Source organism: Schistocerca americana, chromosome 2 (assembly GCF_021461395.2).
Source record: "Schistocerca americana isolate TAMUIC-IGC-003095 chromosome 2, iqSchAmer2.1, whole genome shotgun sequence".
Taxonomy (NCBI): domain Eukaryota; kingdom Metazoa; phylum Arthropoda; class Insecta; order Orthoptera; family Acrididae; genus Schistocerca; species Schistocerca americana.
The window spans coordinates 287,480,836-287,501,574 of record NC_060120.1 but is presented as its reverse complement, the minus strand read 5'-3'; the positions used below and the strand labels follow the sequence as shown (position 1 = coordinate 287,501,574).

The following is a 20,739-nucleotide window of genomic DNA, read 5'->3' as shown; positions in this document are numbered from 1 at the left end:
CTGGATTCAGTTAGAAAGAGGGTCCACAATGCTATCCAGGTATGCCACATCCATGTTAAGCCACTCGCTGAGAGTTTGATGGTGCAATTCCGCCATATTGCGGGAATTCTGATGTTGCCATTTTACCCACTGTTCCAACATGCCCAACATATTTTATATGGTGTTTAACTCAGGTGATTTTGCAGGCCAATAGAAATGTAATAGGGTGGAAGGTGATCAGAAAATCAGTCACATAATCTACCAGCTGAATGAACTTTACTAGTGTAATCTTTGTGTGCCTGTGGGAGCAATGGCCTCTCGCAAGGTGACCGACTCTTAAATCTTCATTGTGTGCAGTTCCCAACACAATGTCCTCTCACTCACAGTTGGGGATGGATGTTCATTCACTGCCTGCAGCAATTCCTGTTGGGTTAGGAAGCAATTTTTTTTCTGATCACCGTTCTGATATCTTGTTCATGGCTACATATGGTATACCACTATATTTGTAAACATGTTGAACAGTCAGCCTGAACACACCAACAAATCCAGAAATTTCACACACCGTATGGCCATGGCCATGACCAAACATGAGTGACCCATTTTTCCACTGTGTTCTGTCCATACATTTATCCACATTTATGTACAATGTCCACTTGAAACATAAATGGCTCACTGATCACTACTGCTCTATGCTCACATAGAGGAAGTCTGTGCGTGCCCACAGGGGTGATTAATTTTTTGTCTGGTGAGCTTAGCTTTCTGGGCCACTCAGCATTTTCTGTTCAAAAGATTTACTAGTTCCCTGCCTTACATCCATCTCCACTCTATCTCAGGACCTTAATTTTCACTCATCTTACACCCACAGCCTCTTCTCCCCATCTTCCACTCCCCTGTTTTGACTCCCTCTCCCAATACATCCCTCCACACTATCGTCACTGTGCACTGCAAGAATTCACCAGTGCTGGTGGCCATATGTTGTATTCCTATCCTTCCTATTCTGAACATCTGCTGCCTCCCTCTGTCAGCTACCCATTGAGAGAGAGAGAGAGAGAGAGAGAGAGAGAGAGAGAGAGAGAGAGAGAGAGAGAGAGAGAGAGTATGTAATTTACAGAACACAGTGTGTGTGTGAATGAATGAATGAATGAATGAGTCATCATCAGATGTATAAACAAAACTAGGCATGTCCCAATGAAGGTCTTGGGCCCTTGCTATTCAAATTGTGTATGAATGAATGAAGGAATAAGTCAACAAATGAATCATCAGCAAAGTAGAAGTAACATCATGCATGACGAGACATTTGCTGTTCAAATCATATATTAATGCTCTTGTGGATGATATTAATAGAAGCCTTGACTTGATACAGATGATGCAGTTATCTACAATGAAGTACTATCTGACAAAAGCTACAAAGATATCCTGTCAGATCTTGATAAAATATCAAAATGGTGCAAATGTTAAAATCTAAATTAGCTCTTTACAGAATCCAAGAACATTGAATATTATTGCAATATCAGTCAGTAACAAATGGAAACTATCACTTCATACAAATACCTGGATGTAAAAATGTCTGGGTATATGAAATAAACACATAGTCTCAATTTGAGATAAAATAAGTGGTAAACTTCAATTTATTTGGGAAAATACAGTCAGTTTATGACTAAGACTGCTTACACAGTTTTAAAATTTTGCTGAAGTGTGTGGGACTAAATAGGACTAACAATGGATCTGAACATATAAAGTGAAGGATGGCATGAAATCATCACAGGTTTGTTTGATTCATGTGAGAATACCACAGAAATTCTGAAAAATTTAAAGTGAAGGATGGCATGAAATCATGACAGGTTTGTTTGATTCAAGTGAGAACACCACAGAAATTCTGAAAATTTTAAACTGGCATATGCCTGAACACACAGACCACGAACAGAAGGTTAGACTAATTACATCACATCTAGAGGCATCACACGGTCAATCTCTCCTTGCACCTTATGTGACTGGAATGAAAGGAACCCCAATATCTTGTACAGGGGGGGACTCTGGTTACTGACCCGGCGAACTGCCGTCACAAAAAATGCTGGAAATCTTGATTTCAGTGCACCAATCCAGGTTGCTGGCACATTCTGTTTTAACTAAAGATGACAATGCAGAAAAAATTCCAAGCTTCATCACAAGCTCACTGTATACCCTTGAAAACTGGTTCCAGTTAAATGGCTTGAAAATGACCATTGCAAAAACCCATATTGTACATTTCAAAATTTGTGGAAGTTAAAATACAACATTACAATAAACTTATGGAAGAAGTTGACATGATCAATTTCCTAAGACTAAATGTGGGCAAGAACTTAAGCTGGAACATACATATTTCACTTCCTATCAAATCAACTAAGAAGTTTATATTTAAAAACAAAGATGATGTGACTTACCATACGTAAGCGCTGGCAAGTCAATAGAAACACAAACAGACACATACATACACACAAAATTCTAGCTTTCGCAACCAATGGTTGCTTCGTCAGGAAAGAGGGAAGGAGAGGGAAAGATGAAAGGATGTGGGTTTTAAGGGACAGGGTAATGAGTCTTTCCAATCCCGGGAGCAGAAAGACTTACCTTAGGGGGAAAATAGGACGGGTATACACTCACACACACACGCACAGACATATCCATCCGCACATACACAGACACAAGCAGACATTAGTAAAGGCAAAGAGTTTGGGCAGAGATGTCAGTCAGGGTGGAAGTAAAGAGGCAAAGATGTTGTTGAAAGACAGGTGAGGTATGAGCGGCGGCAACTTGAAATTAGCGGAGGTTGAGGCCTGGCGGATAACGAGAAGAGAGGATATACTGAAGGGCAAGTTCCCATCTCCGGAGATCTGACAGGTTGGTGTTAGTGGGAAGTATCCAGATAACCCGGACGGTGTAACACTGTGCCAAGATGTGCTGGCCGTGCACCAAGGCATGTTTAGCCATAGGGTGATCCTCATTACCAACAAACACTGTCTGCCTGTGTCCATTCATGCGAATGGACAGTTTGTTGCTGGTCATTCCCACATAGAAAGCTTCACAGTGTAGGCAGGTCAGTTGGTAAATCACGTGGGTGCTTTCCCACGTGGCTCTGCCTTTGATCGTGTACACCTTCCGGGTTACAGGACTGGAGTAGGTGATGGTGGGAGGGTGCATTGGACAGGTTTTACACCGGGGGCGGTTACAAGGGTAGGAGCCAGAGGGTAAGGAAGGTGGTTTGGGGATTTCATAGGGATGAACTAAGAGGTTACGAAGGTTAGGTGGACGGTGGAAAGACACTCTTGGTGGAGTGGGGAGGATTTCATGAAGGATGGATCTCATTTCAGGGCAGGATTTGAGGAAGTCGTATCCCTGCTGGAGAGCCACATTCAGAGTCTGATCCAGTCCCGGAAAGTATCCTATCACAAGTGGGGCACTTTTGTGTTCTTCCGTGGGAGGTTCTGGGTTTGAGGGGATGAGGAAGTGGCTCTTGTTATTTGTTTCTGTACCAGGTCGGGAGGGTAGTTGCAGGATGTGAAAGCTGTTTTCAAGTTGTTGGTGTAATGGTTCAGGGATTCCGGACTGGAGCAGATTCGTTTGCCACAAAGACCTAGGCTGTAGGGAAGGGACCGTTTGATGTGGAATGCGTGGCAGCTGTCATAATGGAGGTACTGTTGCTTGTTGGTGGGTTTGATGTGGATGGACGTGTGAAGCTGGCCATTCGACAGATGGAGGTCAACGTCAAGGAAAGTGGCATGGGATTTGGAGTAGGACCAGGTGAATCTAATGGAACCAAAGGAGTTGAGGTTGGAGAGGAAATTCTGGAGTTCTTCTTCACTGTGAGTCTAGATCATGAAGATGTCACCAATAAATCTGTACCAAACTTTGGGTTGGCAGGCCTGGGTAACCAAGAAGGCTTCCTCTAAGCAACCCATGAATAGGTTGGCGTACGAGGGGGCCATCCTGGTACCCATGGCTGTTCCCTTTAATTGTTGGTATGTCTGGCCTTCAAAAGTGAAGAAGTTGTGGGTCAGGATGAAGCTGACTAAGGTAATGAGGAAAGAGGTTTTAGGTAGGGTGGCAGGTGATCGGCGTGAAAGGAAGCGCTCCATCACAGCGAGGCCCTGGACATGCGGAATATTTGTGTATAAGGAAGTGGCATCAATGGTTACAAGGATGGTTTCCGGGGGTAATAGATTGGGTAAGGATTCCAGGCGTTTGAGAAAGTGGTTGGTGTCTTTGATGAAGGATGGGAGACTGCATGTAATGGGTTGAAGGTGTTGATCTATGTAGGCAGAGATACGTTCTGTGCGGGCTTGGTAACCAGCTGCAATGGGGCAGCCGGGATGATTGGGTTTGTGAATTTTAGGAAGAAGGTATAAGGTAGAGGTGTGGGGTGTCGGTGGGGTCAGGAGGTTGATGGAGTCAGGGGAAAGGTTTTGTAGGGGGCCTAAGGTTCTGAGGATTCCTTGAAGCTCCGCCTGGACATCAGGAATGGGATTACCTTGGCAAACTTTGTATGTGGTGTTGTCTGAAAGCTGACGCAGTCCCTCAGCCACATACTCCCGAAGATCAAGTACCACGGTCGTGGAACCCTTGTCCGCCGGAAGAATGACGATGGATCGGTCAGCCTTCAGATCACGGATAGCTTGGGCTTCAGCAGTGGTGATGTTGGGAGTAGGATTAAGGTTTTTTAAGAAGGATTGAGAAGCAAGGCTGGAAGTCAGAAATTCCTGGAAGGATGGAGAGGGTGATTTTGAGGAAGAGGAGGTGGGTCCCGCTGTGACGGAGGACGGAACTGTTCCAGGCAGGGTTCAATTTGGATAGTGTCTTGGGGAGTTGGATCATTGGGAGTAGGATTAGGATCATTTTTCTTCATGGCAAAGTGATATTTCCAGCAGAGAGTACGAGTGTAGGACAGTAAATCTTTGACGAGGGCTGTTTGGTTGAATCTGGGAGTGGGGCTGAAGGTGAGGCCTTTGGATAGGACAGAGGTTTCGGATTGGGAGAGAGGTTTGGAGGAAAGGTTAACTACTGAATTGGGGTGTTGTTTTTCCAGATTGCGTTGATTGGAATTTTGAGGTTTTGGAGGGAGTGGAGCTGGAAGTGGGAGATTCAGTAGATGGGAGAGACTGAGTTTGTGTGCAATGAGAGGAGGTTGAGGTTTGCTGGAAAGCTTGTGAAGGGTGAGTAAGTTGCCTTTCCGGAGGTGGGAAACCAGGAGATTGGATAATTTTTTGAGGTGGAGGGTGGCATGCCGTTCTAATTTGCGGTTGGCCTGTAGGAGGATGCTTTGAACAGCTGGTGTGGATGCGGGAGAGGAAAGGAGTTGACGGGTGTGTTCATTGGCTGAGTTGATGTGTAGGTGAAGGATTAGGTGGGTGAGGGTAATGGATTGTTCAGTTTGGAACTGGTATAGGGACTGATGGAAAGAAGGGTTGCAGCCAGAGATGGGAACTTTAAGTGTGAGGCCTTTGGGGGTAATGCCAAATGTCAGACAAGCCTGAGAAAATAAAATATGGGAGCGTAATCTGGCTAGGGCGAAGGCATGTTTGCGGAGGGAATGTAAATAAAACTTAATGGGGTCGTTGTGAGAGTGACATGGTATTAGAAGGTGGAAAGTGTAACATGAGGTTGAAATGAAAATGAAAAAAATATATATATGGGGAGAGATAAAGGTGAACTAGAAAGCAACTGGAGATCTGGTATGAAAAAAGGCAAAAAAGTGTTGGTTGTGTTGATCCTGTGGTGAACTTGGGTTGGTAGACAACGATGTGCATAAAGGTTAGGTGGTTGTGTTGCCGCCAAAACACGTTAAAGGGTGGAGAAATTCGGGAAAACTTCGAAAAAACTACGTGTAAATGTATTAAAAGGAGTGGTTTTGTGGTGGCAGATTATGAGAATGAGGCTAACAATTGTCTGACGAAGAAATAATGATGTTAAAACCTGTGGGAAGCGGCTAAAAATGATTAATGATGTGTGAAAAAACGGAAATGAAAATAAAGCGAAAGTTATTAGAACTAGCCGAAATGGTTGTTTAATAGGTGAAGGGAACTGGTTGTGAACTAGAAATGTTGGATTTTATAGCGGCGGTAGTGTTGAAAGCGGAAAAAAAAATTTTTTTGGTTATGGTTTGGAAGTAGGTAACGTATTATTATGTATTACGTATTATTGAGTATATATCAGCGGGATAAAATTGTATAGTAAATTACGCTAAAAAGGATAAGGTGAATACAAAGTGAAACTACTGGCAAAACACAGAAAGAGAAAATAAGACGACAGAAAAGATTTCGAAATGCAACAGTGACAATAATAAACGTGATTGTTGGGTTCAAATTAATTATCTGAATATAATAGGGAAACATTCCAAGCGGGAAAAATATATTTAAAAACAAAGATGATGTAACTTACCATACGAAAGCGCTAGCAGGTCGATAGAAACACAGACACATACATACACACAAAATTCTAGCTTTCGCAACCAATGGTTGCTTCGTCAGGAAAGAGGGAAGGAGAGGGAAAGATGAAAGGATGTGGGTTTTAAGGGAGAGGGTAAGCAGTCATTCCAATCCCGGGGGCGGAAAGACTTACCTTAGGGGGAAGAAAGGACAGGTATACTCTCACAAACACACACATATCCGTCCGCACATACACAGACACAAGCAGACATTTGTAAAGGCAAAGAGTTTGGGCAGAGATGTCAGTCAGGGTGGAAGTAAAGAGGCAAAGATGTTGTTGAAAGACAGGTGAGGTATGAGCGGCAGCAACTTGAAATTAGCGGAGGTTGAGGCCTGGCGGATAACGAGAAGAGAGGATATACTGAAGGGCAAGTTCCCATCTCCGGAGATCTGACAGGTTGGTGTTAGTGGGAAGTATCCAGATAACCCGGACGGTGTAACACTGTGCCAAGATGTGCTGGCCGTGCACCAAGGCATGTTTAGCCATAGGGTGATCCTCATTACCAACAAACACTGTCTGCCTGTGTCCATTCATGCGAATGGACAGTTTGTTGCTGGTCATTCCCACATAGAAAGCTTCACAGTGTAGGCCGGTCAGTTGGTAAATCAAGTGGGTGCTTTCACACGTGGCTCTGCCTTTGATCATACACAACTTCCGGGTTACAGGACTGGAGTAGGTGATGGTGGGAGGGTGCATGGGACAGGTTTTGCATCGGGGGCGGTTACAAGGATAGGAGCCAGAGGGTAGGGAAGGTGGTTTGGGGATTTCATAGGGATGAACTAACAGGTTACGAAGGTTAGGTGAACGGCGGAAAGACACTCTTGGCGGAGTGGGGAGGATTTCATGAAGGATGGATCTCATTTCAGGGCAGGATTTGAGGAAGTCGTATCCCTGCTGGAGAGCCACATTCAGAGTCTGGTCCAGTCCCGGAAAGTATCCTGTCACAAGTGGGGCACTTTTGTGGTACTTCTGTGGGGGATTCTGGGTTTGAGGGGACGAGGAAGTGGCTCTGGTTATTTGCTTCTGTACCAGGTCGGGAGGGTAGTTGCGGGATGCGAAAGCTGTTTTCAGGTTGTTGGTGTAATGATTCAGGGATTCCGGACTGGAGCAGATTCGTTTGCCACGAAGACCTAGGCTGTAGGGAAGGGACCGTTTGATGTGGAATGCGTGGCAGCTGTCATAATGGAGGTACTGTTGCTTGTTGGTGGGTTTGATGTGGATGGACGTGTGAAGCTGGCCATTCGACAGATGGAGGTCAACGTCAAGGAAAGTGGCATGGGATTTGGAGTAGGACCAGGTGAATCTAATGGAACCAAAGGAGTTGAGGTTGGAGAGGAAATTCTGGAGTTCTTCTTCACTGTGAGTCTAGATCATGAAGATGTCATCAATAAATCTGTACCAAACTTTGGGTTGGCAGGCCTGGGTAACCAAGAAGGCTTCCTCTAAGCAACCCATGAATAGGTTGGCGTACGAGGGGGCCATCCTTGTACCCATGGCTGTTCCCTTTAATTATTGGTGTGTCTGGCCTTCAAAAGTGAAGAAGTTGTGGGTCAGGATGAAACTGGCTAAGGTAATGAGGAAAGAGGTTTTAGGTAGGGTGGCAGGTGATCGGCGTGAAAGGAAGCGCTCCATCGCAGCGAGGCCCTGGACATGCGGAATATTTGTGTATAAGGAAGTGGCATCAATGGTTACAAGGATGGTTTCCGGGGGTAATAGATTGGGTAAGGATTCCAGGCGTTTGAGAAAGTGGTTGGTGTCTTTGATGAAGGATGGGAGACTGCATGTAATGGGTTGAAGGTGTTGATCTATGTAGGCAGAGATACGTTCTGTGCGGGCTTGGTAACCAGCTGCAATGGGGCGGCCGGGATGATTGGGTTTGTGAATTTTAGGAAGAAGGTAGAAGGTAGAGGTGTGGGGTGTCGGTGGGGTCAGGAGGTTGATGGAGTCAGAGGAAAGGTTTTGTAGGGGTCCTAAGGTTCTGAGGATTCCTTGAAGCTCCACCTGGACATCAGGAATGGGATTACCTTGTCAAACTTTGTATGTGGTGTTGTCTGAAAGCTGACGCAGTCCCTCAGCCACATACTCCCGAAGATCAAGTACCACGGTAATGGAACCCTTGTCCGCTGGAAGAATGACGATGGATCGGTCAGCCTTCAGATCACGGATAGCTTGGGCTTCATCAGTGGTGATGTTGGGAGTAGGATTAAGGTTTTTTAAGAAGGATTGAGAAGCAAGGCTGGAAGTCAGAAATTCCTGGAAGGTTTGGAGAGGGTGATTTTGAGGAAGAGGAGGTGGGTCCCGCTGTGACGGAGGACGGAACTGTTCCAGGCAGGGTTCAATTTGGATAGTGTCTTGGGGAGTTGGATCATTGGGAGTAGGATTAGGATAATTTTTCTTCGTGGCAAAGTGATATTTCCAGCAGAGAGTAAAGTGTAGGACAGTAAATCTTTGACGAGGACTCTTTGGTTGAATATGGGAGTGGGGCTGAAGGTGAGGCCTTTGGATAGGACAGAGGTTTGCATTTGCAGTGCAATTACTAGCAAATTCTGGTAAATTGAGTACATGAAAAATAACATATCATAGTTACTTGGAATCTGTCATTAGATATCATATAATTTCCTGGGGAAGTTCAAATATTGTATCTTGAATATTGGAACTGCAGAAGAAAATCATCACATACATGTGTACTGCACATGTATATCATTTTTACCTTGAATCCTCATATACTAAAAGAATTACAACAGAACACCGAAAACACTATTGCTGCCATCTGTCAAGTAGAGCTGCTATGCAAATCTCAATGTCTAATAAATCAAACACCGCACTGCATCGAGATCAGTGGTGGCCGTTTACAGCATCATCTTTGATGTTTATTGACAGGGGCAATCCTGCATCAGTCTTATTGAAAGTATTTTCTGATAGTTTTATTTTGTCCACTGTTTACAATTAGAGATACCTTCTGATATACACTTCACAGTGCCTTGAAGAGTATGATTGAACATGTGAACAGAAGTATAATGAAAAAGATACCTGGTATGCAGAATACTGAGTTCTTTATTGTACTTTTTTTTAGTTTTTTGTGTGTTGTATACCTCATTCACTGTTATCAGTTGTATCACTATAGATATTTTGTTTTTTATGACCGTTGTCTTTTAATGAGACTCTCAGTTGGAAGTTTTTACCTTCAAATTATTTTTATCAGATGCAAACAACACCAGATTTTAGTACCTCTGTGAGTCTCGTGTGACCTGATTGTGTGACCTGCTCCAACAACACTCTCCACCACCACCATCATCATCTATGTCTACATAGATACTACATGAGCCACTGTACAGTGCACGGCAGAGAGTACCCTGTACCACCACTAGTAATTTCCTTTCCTGTTCCAATCACAAATAGAATGAGGCAAAAATGACTGTCTATATGCCTCCACATGAGCTCAAATTTCTCATATCTTTAGCTGTGGTCCATACATGCAGTATATATTGGTAGAAGTAGAATTGTTCAGCAGTAAACTACAAGTGCTGATTCTCTAAACTTTCTCAATAGTGTTTCTCGAAAAGAAAATTACCATCTCTCCAGGGATTCCCATTTGAGTTCCTGAAGCATCTCCATAACACTTACATGTTACTCAAGCCTACCAGTAATAAATCTAGCCAACTGCCTCTGAATTGCTTCAGTGTCCTCCTTCAATCCAACCTGGTACAGATCCCAGACACTCGAGCAGTATTCAAGAATAGGTTGCACTAGTGTCCCATACGAGGTCTCCTTTACAGGTGAATCACTCTTTCCTAAAATTCTCCCTATAAACCAAAGTCAACCATTTGCCTTTCCTACCACATTCCTCATGTTCTCATTCCATTCCATATCGCTTTGCAATGTACGTGCAGATATTCAAACGACTTGACCGTGTCAATCAGTACACGACTAATGCTGTATCCAAACGTTACAGGTTTGTTCTTCATACTCACTACATTACCTTACATTTTTCCACCTTCAGGGCTAGCTGCCATTCATCATACCAATTGGAAATTGTCTTGTATCTTCCTACAGTCACTCAACTTCGACATCTTACTGTACAACATCGCATCACCAGCAAACAACAGCAGATTGCTGCCCACCCTGTTAGCCAAATCATTTATGTATATAGAGAACAACAGTGGTCCTATCACACTTTCCTGGGAACTCCTAATGACACACTTGTCTCTGATAAACACTCACCATCGACAACAACATACTGTGTTCGATTATGTCAGAAGTCTTCAAGCCACTCATGTATCTGTGAAAGTATTCCATATGCTTGTACCTTCATTAACAGCCTGCAGTGGGGCATCATGTCAAATGCTTTCCAGAAATCTTGAAATATGGAATCTGCCTGTTACCCTTCATTCATAGTTCACAGTAAATCATGTGAGCAAAGAGCAAGCTTAGCTTCGTACGAGCGATGCTTTCTAAAACCAGGCTGATTCATGGGCATAAGCTTCTCAGTCTCAAGAAAAGTTATTATATCTGAACTGAAAATATGTTCAAAGATTCTGCAGTAAACAGAAGATAGGGATATTGGTCTGCAATTTGGCAGGTCTTTTCATTTACCCTTCTTATAAACAGGTGTCACTTGCCCTTTTTTCCAGTCACTTGGGACAATGTGCTGGGTGAGAGATTTGCAATAAATGCAAACTAGGTAAGAGGCCAATGCCGTAGAGTACTCTTTGTAAAACCAAATTGGGATTCCATCTGGACCAGGTGAGTTATTAGCTTACAAATCTTTCGGCTGTTTCTCTGCACCAGGCGTGCTTATTACTGTCGTTCATACGGGAGTCTGGCCAATGGTCGAAGATGGGTATGTTTGTACAATACTCCTGCATAAACAATTTCTTGAATGTGAAATTTAAAACTTCAGCTTTTGTTTTGCTATCTTCAGCTGCCTCACCAGACTTGTCAACAAAGGACTGAATGGAAGCCTTAGACCCACATATTGATTTTACATAGGATCAGAATTTTCTCACATTCTCTGCCAAATCTTTCTCTAACATATGATGGTGGTAGTTGTTGTATGCTTGTTTTATCGTCATTCATTCATTCATTTATTTATTCATTCATTCACTCACTCATTCATTCGTTCTCTTATTCAACCTTTTTTCTTTTAGATCCCACAATGGAGCATAGTCTTTAGGTATGTGGAATGAATCAACATATAAATTAAGAAGTAGCTTTCAAAAACTATTACTGTAGACAATATTAATAATTAATTGCAGTGGCTCACCAAATAGTAGAGGAGGCCCTGAGTTGTTGAGAGGCACACAAAGAAGACTGGAAACTCTGCTAGCTTTTGGACAAATCCTGCTTCAAAGATACAGACTGTGTGTACAAACACACACACACACACACACACACACACACACACACACACACACACACTTGTACAGTTACAATAACATATGAGGAAAAAAAAATATTAACCAAAAACAAAAAGGAAGTATCAGCATGAAAATTAAATTTGTGTTTTGTATTGTTAGATTAGATTAGATTAATACTAGTTCCATGGACCATGAATACGATATTTCGTAATGATGTGGAACGAGTCAAATTTTCCAATACATGACATAATTAAATTAATTTAACAACATAATTAAGTTAATATAACAACTTTTTTATTTTTTTTTTTATTTTTTTAATTTATATATATATATATATATATATATATATATATATATATATATATATATATATATATAAAAAAACAAAGATGAGGTGACTTACCGAACGAAAGCGCTGGCAGGTCGATAGACACACAAACAAACACAAACATACACACAAAATTCAAGCTTTCGCAACAAACTGTTGCCTCATCAGGAAAGAGGGAAGGAGAGGGGAAGACGAAAGGAAGTGGGTTTTAAGGGAGAGGGTAAGGAGTCATTCCAATCCCGGGAGCGGAAAGACGTACCTTAGGGGGAAAAAAGGACAGGTATACACTCGCACACACGCACATATCCATCCACACATACAGACACAAGCAGACATATTTAAAGACAAAGAGTTTGGGCAGAGATGTCAGTCGAGGCAGAAGTGTAGAGGCAGAGAAGTTGTTGAAAGACAGGTGAGGTATGAGTGGCGGCAACTTGAAATTAGCGGAGATTGAGGCCTGGCGGATGACGAGAAGAGAGGATATACTGAAGGGCAAGTTCCCATCTCTGGAGTTCGGATAGGTTGGTGTTGGTGGGAAGAGCGGCGCGTTTCGTCACTGGGTTATTTGGTAACCGTGATAGCGTTACGGAGATGTTTAATAAACTCAAGTGGCAGACTCTGCAAGAGAGGCGTTCTGCATCGCGGTGTAGCTTGCTCGCCAGGTTTCGAGAGGGTGCGTTTCTGGATGAGGTATCGAATATATTGCTTCCCCCTACTTATACTTCCCGAGGAGATCACGAATGTAAAATTAGAGAGATTAGAGCGCGCACGGAGGCTTTCAGACAGTCGTTCTTCCCGCGAACCATACGCGACTGGAACAGGAAAGGGAGGTAATGACAGTGGCACGTAAAGTGCCCTCCGCCACACACCGTTGGGTGGCTTGCGGAGTATCAATGTAGATGTAGATGTAGATGAAGTATCCAGATAACCCGGATGGTGTAACACTGTGCCAAGATGTGCTGGCTGTGCACCAAGGCATGTTTAGCCACAGGGTGATCCTCATTACCAACAAACACTGTCTGCCTGTGTCCATTCATGCGAATGGACAGTTTGTTGCTGGTCATTCCCACATAGAATGCATCACAGTGTAGGCAGGTCAGTTGGTAAATCACGTGGGTGCTTTCACACGTGGCTCTGCCTTTGATCGTGTACACCTTCCGGGTTACAGGACTGGAGTAGGTGGTGGTGGGAGGGTGCATGGGACAGGTTTTGCATCGGGGGCGGTTACAAGGATAGGAGCCAGAGGGTAGGGAAGGTGGTTTGGGGATTTCATAGGGATGAACTAACAGGTTACGAAGGTTAGGTGAACGGCGGAAAGACACTCTTGGCGGAGTGGGGAGGATTTCATGAAGGATGGATCTCATTTCAGGGCAGGATTTGAGGAAGTCGTATCCCTGCTGGAGGGCCACATTCAGAGTCTGGTCCAGTCCCGGAAAGTATCCTGTCACAAGTGGGGCACTTTTGTGGTACTTCTGTGGGGGATTCTGGGTTTGAGGGGACGAGGAAGTGGCTCTGGTTATTTGCTTCTGTACCAGGTCGGGAGGGTAGTTGCGGGATGCGAAAGCTGTTTTCAGGTTGTTGGTGTAATGATTCAGGGATTCCGGACTGGAGCAGATTCGTTTGCCACGAAGACCTAGGCTGTAGGGAAGGGACCGTTTGATGTGGAATGGGTGGCAGCTGTCATAATGGAGGTACTGTTGCTTGTTGGTGGGTTTGATGTGGACGGACGTGTGAAGTTGGCCATTGGACAGGTGGAGGTCAACGTCAAGGAAAGTGGCATGGGATTTGGAGTAGGACCAGGTGAATCTGATGGAACCAAAGGAGTTGAGGTTGGAGAGGAAATTCTGGAGTTCTTCTTCACTGTGAGTCCAGATCATGAAGATGTCATCAATAAATCTGTACCAAACTTTGGGTTGGCAGACTTGGGCAACCAAGAAGGCTTCCTCTAAGCGACCCATGAATAGGTTGGCGTACGAGGGGGCCATCCTGGTACCCATGGCTGTTCCCTTTAATTGTTGGTATGTCTGGCCTTCAAAAGTGAAGAAGTTGTGGGTCAGGATGAAGCTGGCTAAGGTAATGAGGAAAGAGGTTTTAGGTAGGGTGGCAGGTGGTCGGCGTGAAAGGAAATGCTCCATCGCAGCGAGGCCCTGGACGTGCGGAATATTTGTGTATAAGGACGTGGCATCAATGGTTACACGGATGGTTTCCGGGGGTAACAGATTGGGTAAGGATTCCAGGCGTTCAAGGAAGTGGTTGGTGTCTTTGATGAAGGATGGTAGACTGCATGTAATGGGTTGAAGGTGTTGATCTACGTAGGCAGAGATACGTTCTGTGGGGGCTTGGTAACCAGCTACAATGGGGCGGCCGGGATGATTGGGTTTGTGGATTTTAGGAAGAAGCTAGAAGGTAGGGGTGCGGGGTGTCGGTGGGGTCAGGAGGTTGATGGAGTCAGGTGAAAGGTTTTGCAGGGGGCCTAAGGTTCTGAGGATTCCTTGAAGCTCCGCCTGGACTGAGATGCAAGGCTGGAAGTCCCCCCTAAGGTAAGTCTTTCCGCTCCCGGGATTGGAATGACTCCTTACCCTCTCCCTTAAAACCCACTTCCTTTCATCTTCCCCTCTCCTTCCCTCTTTCCTGATGAGGCAACAGTTTGTTGCGAAAGCTTGAATTTTGTGTGTATGTTTGTGTGTCTATCGACCTGCCAGCGCTTTCGTTCGGTAAGTCACCTCATCTTTGTTTTTATATATAATTTTTCCCACGTGGAATGTTTCCTTCTATTTTATATATATATATATATATATATATATATATATATATATATATATATATATATATATATATATAATTTTTTTGTTTGTTTTTTTTTCTTTTTTTTCTTAATTTATATCTAAAAATTCCTCTATGGAGTAGAAGGAGTTGTCAATTAGAAATTCTTTTAATTTCTTCTTAAATACTTGTTGGTTATCTGTCAGACTTTTTATACTATTTGGTAAGTGACCAAAGACTTTAGTGGCAGTATAATTCACCCCTTTCTGTGCCAAAGTTAGATTTAATCTTGAATAGTGAAGATCATCCTTTCTCCTAGTATTGTAGTTATGCACACTGCTATTACTTTTGAATTGAGTTTGGTTGTTAATAACAAATTTTATAAGAGAGTATATATACTGAGAAGCTACTGTGAATATCCCTAGATCCTTAAATAAAAGTCTGTAGGATGATCTTGGGTGGACTCCAGCTATTATTCTGATTACATGCTTTTGTGCAATAAATACTTTATTCCTCAGTGATGAATTACCCCAAAATATGATGCCATATACAAGCAATGAGTGAAAATAGGCCTAGTAAGCTAATTTACTAAGATGTTTATCACCAAAATTTGCAATGACCCTTATTGCATAAGTAGCTGAACTCAAACTTTTAAGCAGATCATCAATGTGTTTCTTCCAATTTAATCTCTCATCAATGGACATACCTAAAAATTTTGAATATTCTACCTTAGCTATATGCTTCTAATTAAGGTCTATATTTATTAATGGCATCATACCATTTACTGTACGGAACTGTATGTACTGTGTCTTATCAAAATTCAGTGAGAGTCCATTTACAAGGAACCACTTAGTAATTTTCTGAAAGACATTATTGACAATTTCATCAGTTAATTCTTGTTTGTCAGGTGTGATTACTATACTTGTATCATCAGCAAAGAGAACTAACTTTGCCTCTTCATGAATATAGAATGGCAAGTCATTAATATATATTAAGAACAACAAAGGACCCAAGACCGACCCTTGTGGAACCCCATTCTTGATAGTTCCCCAGTTTGAGGAATGTGTTGATCTTTGCATATTATGAGAACTGCTTATTTCAACTTTCTGCACTCTTCCAGTTAGGTACGAATTAAACCGTTTGTGCACTGTCCCACTCACGCCACAATACTTGAGCTTGTCTAGCAGAATTTCATGATTTACACAATAAAAAGCCTTTGAGAGATCACAAAAATTCCCAATGGGTGGTGTTTGGTTATTCAGATCATTCAAAATTTGATTGGTGAAAGCATATATGGCATTTTCTGTTGAAAAACCTGTCTGGAAACCAAACTGACATTTTGTTAGTATTTTATTTTTGCAGATATGTGAAGCTACTCTTGGATACATTACTTTCTCAAAAATTTTGGATACAGCTGTTAGAAGGGAGATTAGATGGTAATTGTTGACATCAGATCCATCCCCTTTTTTATGCAAAGGTATAACAATAGCATATTTCAGTCTATCAGGGAAAATGCCCTGTTCCAGAGAGCTATTACACAAGTGGCTGAGAATCTTACTTATCTGTTGAGAACAAGCTTAGAAATCACAGCTCATATGAAACTAACTTTTATAATTAGCCACATTATCATTAAACAGTAAATGGAAGCTCCCATCTCAATTAATAACTTTCCTTTGCCACTTTTATGTACCAAGAAGCAGGCATTAAAATGTTATTGAACATGTATTCCTGCAGCTAATTGTAGTCATGGTCCCAGCAACTTTAGTATAAGCAAATGACTGCATGTTAATACAGGCATCTCCATTGTGGCATCTGTCAAATTATGAAGCTCCTGGTTCTGAAACCCAATTTCATGACAGCTTTTGTTCATTTGTCTGATTGTATTTTGACTCTGAAGAAACTCCATGGATTATATGATATGTGATATGTATGTTTCAGCAATCCAACATCTGAAAGTAATGATTTAGTCAACGTGGAGTGGCAAAGCTTGACACCTTCAAGACAAGTGTATCTGGATATAGGATCGCAGTTGACAATGAAGAATGGGCTATATTATCAGGATCGTATGTCACTATGGGACAGGCTGTTTCCCCTACCAAATAGTGGGCATAAGGGAAATCGAAGACGTGGCCATCATAGAGAACAGTAATGATCTCTAATGTGATCACAGATTACTATGAAATGTTTTGTATATGCAAAGATTGGTAAACAGCAAATATCATAACATTTTCAATAAAAAATAAACTTGAGAAAAACTAAAAACTATTGTTATTTAAGATGACAGAATTCATATACAGAAAGAGTAACAATTTTTCTTATGAATTGTCATCAGTGTGCCACATATTTAAGGTACAACTAATTCCATACTTCATTTCACACTCTCAAATGTTGCTTGCATAACAAATGAGTTTCAAACATAAAATTAATCAAAATCTGGAAGTATAAGCATCATAAAAATGCCAAAGTGACATTAATTTGTAGTTTTGAAGGACAAAAAAAAAAAAAAAATTCTTTGGCTGACAAAATCATCTAAAGTGAATACATGACCTATTACCAGATACATATGCTATTATAAAATTGAATTGCACGTCAGGTAGATTATTACATACCATGCTTGTGAACTGAATAATAATTAACTCTGGCATTTATCATCTTAACAGAATCATTGTATGCAGATATGGGTGACATGCTAACTAACAATGCAGGTCACAGTGTGGGTGAATCTATCCTTAGCAAATGAGGCCACAGCTTCATACAACCAGTAAGAACAGTCGTATCTACAGTACTAAACAGAACAGGCAACTAAACATGAAAGTACAACACCTACAACATCCATGAGACTGCCAGGAAACTGAAACCTACAGAAAAATTACTAGGCATATGAAAGAACAAACATCTATTTTTGTGTAATTCATCATTCCAGATGTTAATGTTGGGTATTCAGATGTATTCACTAATAATGTATGTCTGGAACATTCCACTCATATGTCTTTATTTATGATGTTCATATTGGCATAATGGTAGTGATTTTGTAATTATACAACTCCATCCTCAGCCACCCATAGGACTGTCAAAATCAGTTGAGTGTGGAGTAAACTGAAAGTTATGTTTCCCAACTTCTTCATACAGCAGAGTCCTAAAATGTTAATAATGGCTGAATTCTGTAGACCTACAAATTTATATCTGATATCTTTTTATGCTATAACAGGTATTCAAAATAACTTGCAACATAAGCCTGCAAAACACTATTGGCAATACTCTTGAACCAACATGTGCCACTATTCAATTATATTACACAAAATATACACTGATGAGCCAAAACATTATGACACCTCCTTAATAGCTTGTTTGTCTGTCACTGGAGTGAAATACATCACTGATTGTGCATATCAGGTATCCAACAGTTTCTTCATTGGTTTGTGGAGGTATGTGGCATTAGATGTCTATGCACATGTCAGGCAATTCACAAAAATAACGGGCCACGCGATTTACGAATGTGGTGATTGTGCCCAATAGCAACTCAGATGGGTTCGATATGATTTACATCAGGCACACTTGGTCACTGAGATGTCAACATGACTGCACTATAACGCTCATCAAAGCCCTGTTGCACCATTCTAGCTCTGAGACATGGACATCTATACCGTTGAAAGATGACACCGTCGTCCTGGAAGACATGAAACATGAAGGGGTGCAGGTGATTCGCAGCTATAAGCACATCTTTGATTATTACCCCAAGTCCCATGTAAGTGCAGAAGAACGTCTCCCATAGCATAATACTGCTCCCACCAGCCTCTGTCCATGGTGTGCTGCACATGTTGAACCACTGTTCACCTCGATGATGGCACTTCTAGAGAAGAACATCAACCTAGTGTACCAGAACTGTGCTTCATCTGAAGAGTTGACACATTCCATTGATTGACGGTTGAATCCCAATGAACTTGTGCCCATTGCAATGGTAACTGATGATGTCGTTGGGTCCACAAGTGAACACTTAGGGGTGGTCTGCTGCAGAACTCCACATTCAACGATGAAAGATGAATGGCGTGCTCTGAAACACTTGTGTGTGCACCAGCATTGTGCTCCTTTGACAGAGATGCTACAGCTCATCATGTGTCCTACTTTACAGAGCAGACATGTTGTGTGAAGAGTTGTGGACATCCAACCATTTAACACCTAGTGGTAGTTTCACTGTCCTTCTACCTCTTTCTTTAGATGCTCACAACACTCTGCGCAATAAAAATCTACCCTTCTTTGTCAAAGACTGACAGAATGTGCAAAGGGCAAATCAGGAATGGCTAGAGGAAAACCAGAAAGCTGTTAAAGAGTGCAGGCTACAGGAAAGATAGACGCCACCTACAGGACAATTAAGACGTTTGGAGAAAGGGAAGCATCTGTATAAATACTAAGACCTCATTTGATGGAACTAAGTAAGCATCACTAATCAGCGTCATTTTAAAGTATCTCCAGCTTAGGGTCTATAATAGAAAAATAAATATGAGCTCAACAATAAATAGATGTGTACAAAGATAAAGATCAGGGAAAGTATATAAGTATTTCTGGTAGTATACAATGTGGTTCAGGTACTCTTCTATATAGTGTAAAAAGACCCTTGAAATAGGCACTGCCTCAATTTTTTTTAAACAACAGCTCACCATCCACTAAACAGTTTGTGAAGAGAGACATAACAGCCACTGAAATGGATGCCTCTTTGTACCATATTCACGTTTGTCTGCTCATAGTGGGTACCATCTTTTCTTACAGTATCATGATTAAGATACACATCATTAGTTTTAATTATTATTTACTGATCTTTTTACAATATGGTGATGCCTGAGACTGGTTTGTTGCAGCTCTCCATGCTACTCTATCCTGTGCAAGCTTCTTCATCTCCCAGTACCTACTGCAACCTACATCCTTCTGAATCTGCTTAGTGTATTGATCTCTTGGTCTCCCTCTATTATTTTTACCCTCCACGCTGCACTCCAATGCTAAATTTGTGATCCCTTGATGCCTCAGAACATGTCCTACCAACCGATCCCTTCTATTAGTCAAGATGTGCCACAAATTCCTCTTCTCCCCAATTCGATTCAGTACCTACTCGTTAGTTACGTGATCTACCCATCTAATCTTCAGCATTCTTCTGTATCACCAAATTTCGAAGGCTTCTATTCTCTTCTTGTCTAAACTATTTATCGTCCATGTTTCACTTCCATACATGGCTACACTCCATACAAATACTTTCAGAAACGACTTCCTGACACTTAAATCTATACTCAATGTTAACAAATTTCTCTTCTTCAGAAACGATTTCCTTGCCATTGCCAGTCTACATTTTATATCCTCTCTACTTCGACCATTCTCAGTTATTTTGCTCCCTAAATAGCTAACTCCTGTACTACTTTAAGTGTCTCATTTCCTAATCTAATCCCCTCAGCATCACCCAATTTAATTTGACTACATTCCATTATCCTCGTTTTGCTTTTGTTGATGTTCATCTTATATCCTCCTTTCAAGACACTGTCCATTCCGTTCAACTGCTCTTCCAAGTCCTTTGCTGTCTCTGACAGAATTACAATGTCATCGGCGAACCTCAAAGTTTTTATTTCTTCTCCATGAATTTTAATACCTACTCCGAATTTTTCTTTTGTTTCCATTACTGCTTGCTCAATATAGAGATTGAATAACATCGGGGAGAGGCTACAAACCTGTCTCACTCCCTTCCCAACCACTGCTTCCCTTTCATGCCCCTCAACTCTTATAACTGCCATCTGGTTTCTGTACAAATTGTAAATAGCCTTTTGCTCCCTGTATTTTACCCCTGCCACCTTCAGAATTTGAAAGAGAGTATTCCAG

At 41.9% G+C, this 20,739-nt stretch overlaps 1 protein-coding gene across 1 annotated transcript in view; it reads left to right on the top strand.

Annotated features, from left to right (window-relative positions):
- The window catches only part of LOC124595032 (juvenile hormone esterase-like), a 164,000-nt gene extending 146,867 nt beyond the window's left edge, over window positions 1-17,133 (top strand). Inside the window, exon 10 of the mRNA XM_047133593.1 lies at window positions 16,822-17,133. Coding sequence (XP_046989549.1) covers window positions 16,822-17,032 — 211 coding nt within the window. The 3' untranslated portion in view covers window positions 17,033-17,133. The remainder of the gene's footprint in view (window positions 1-16,821) is intronic.
- Window positions 17,134-20,739: the final 3,606 nt, after the last annotated feature.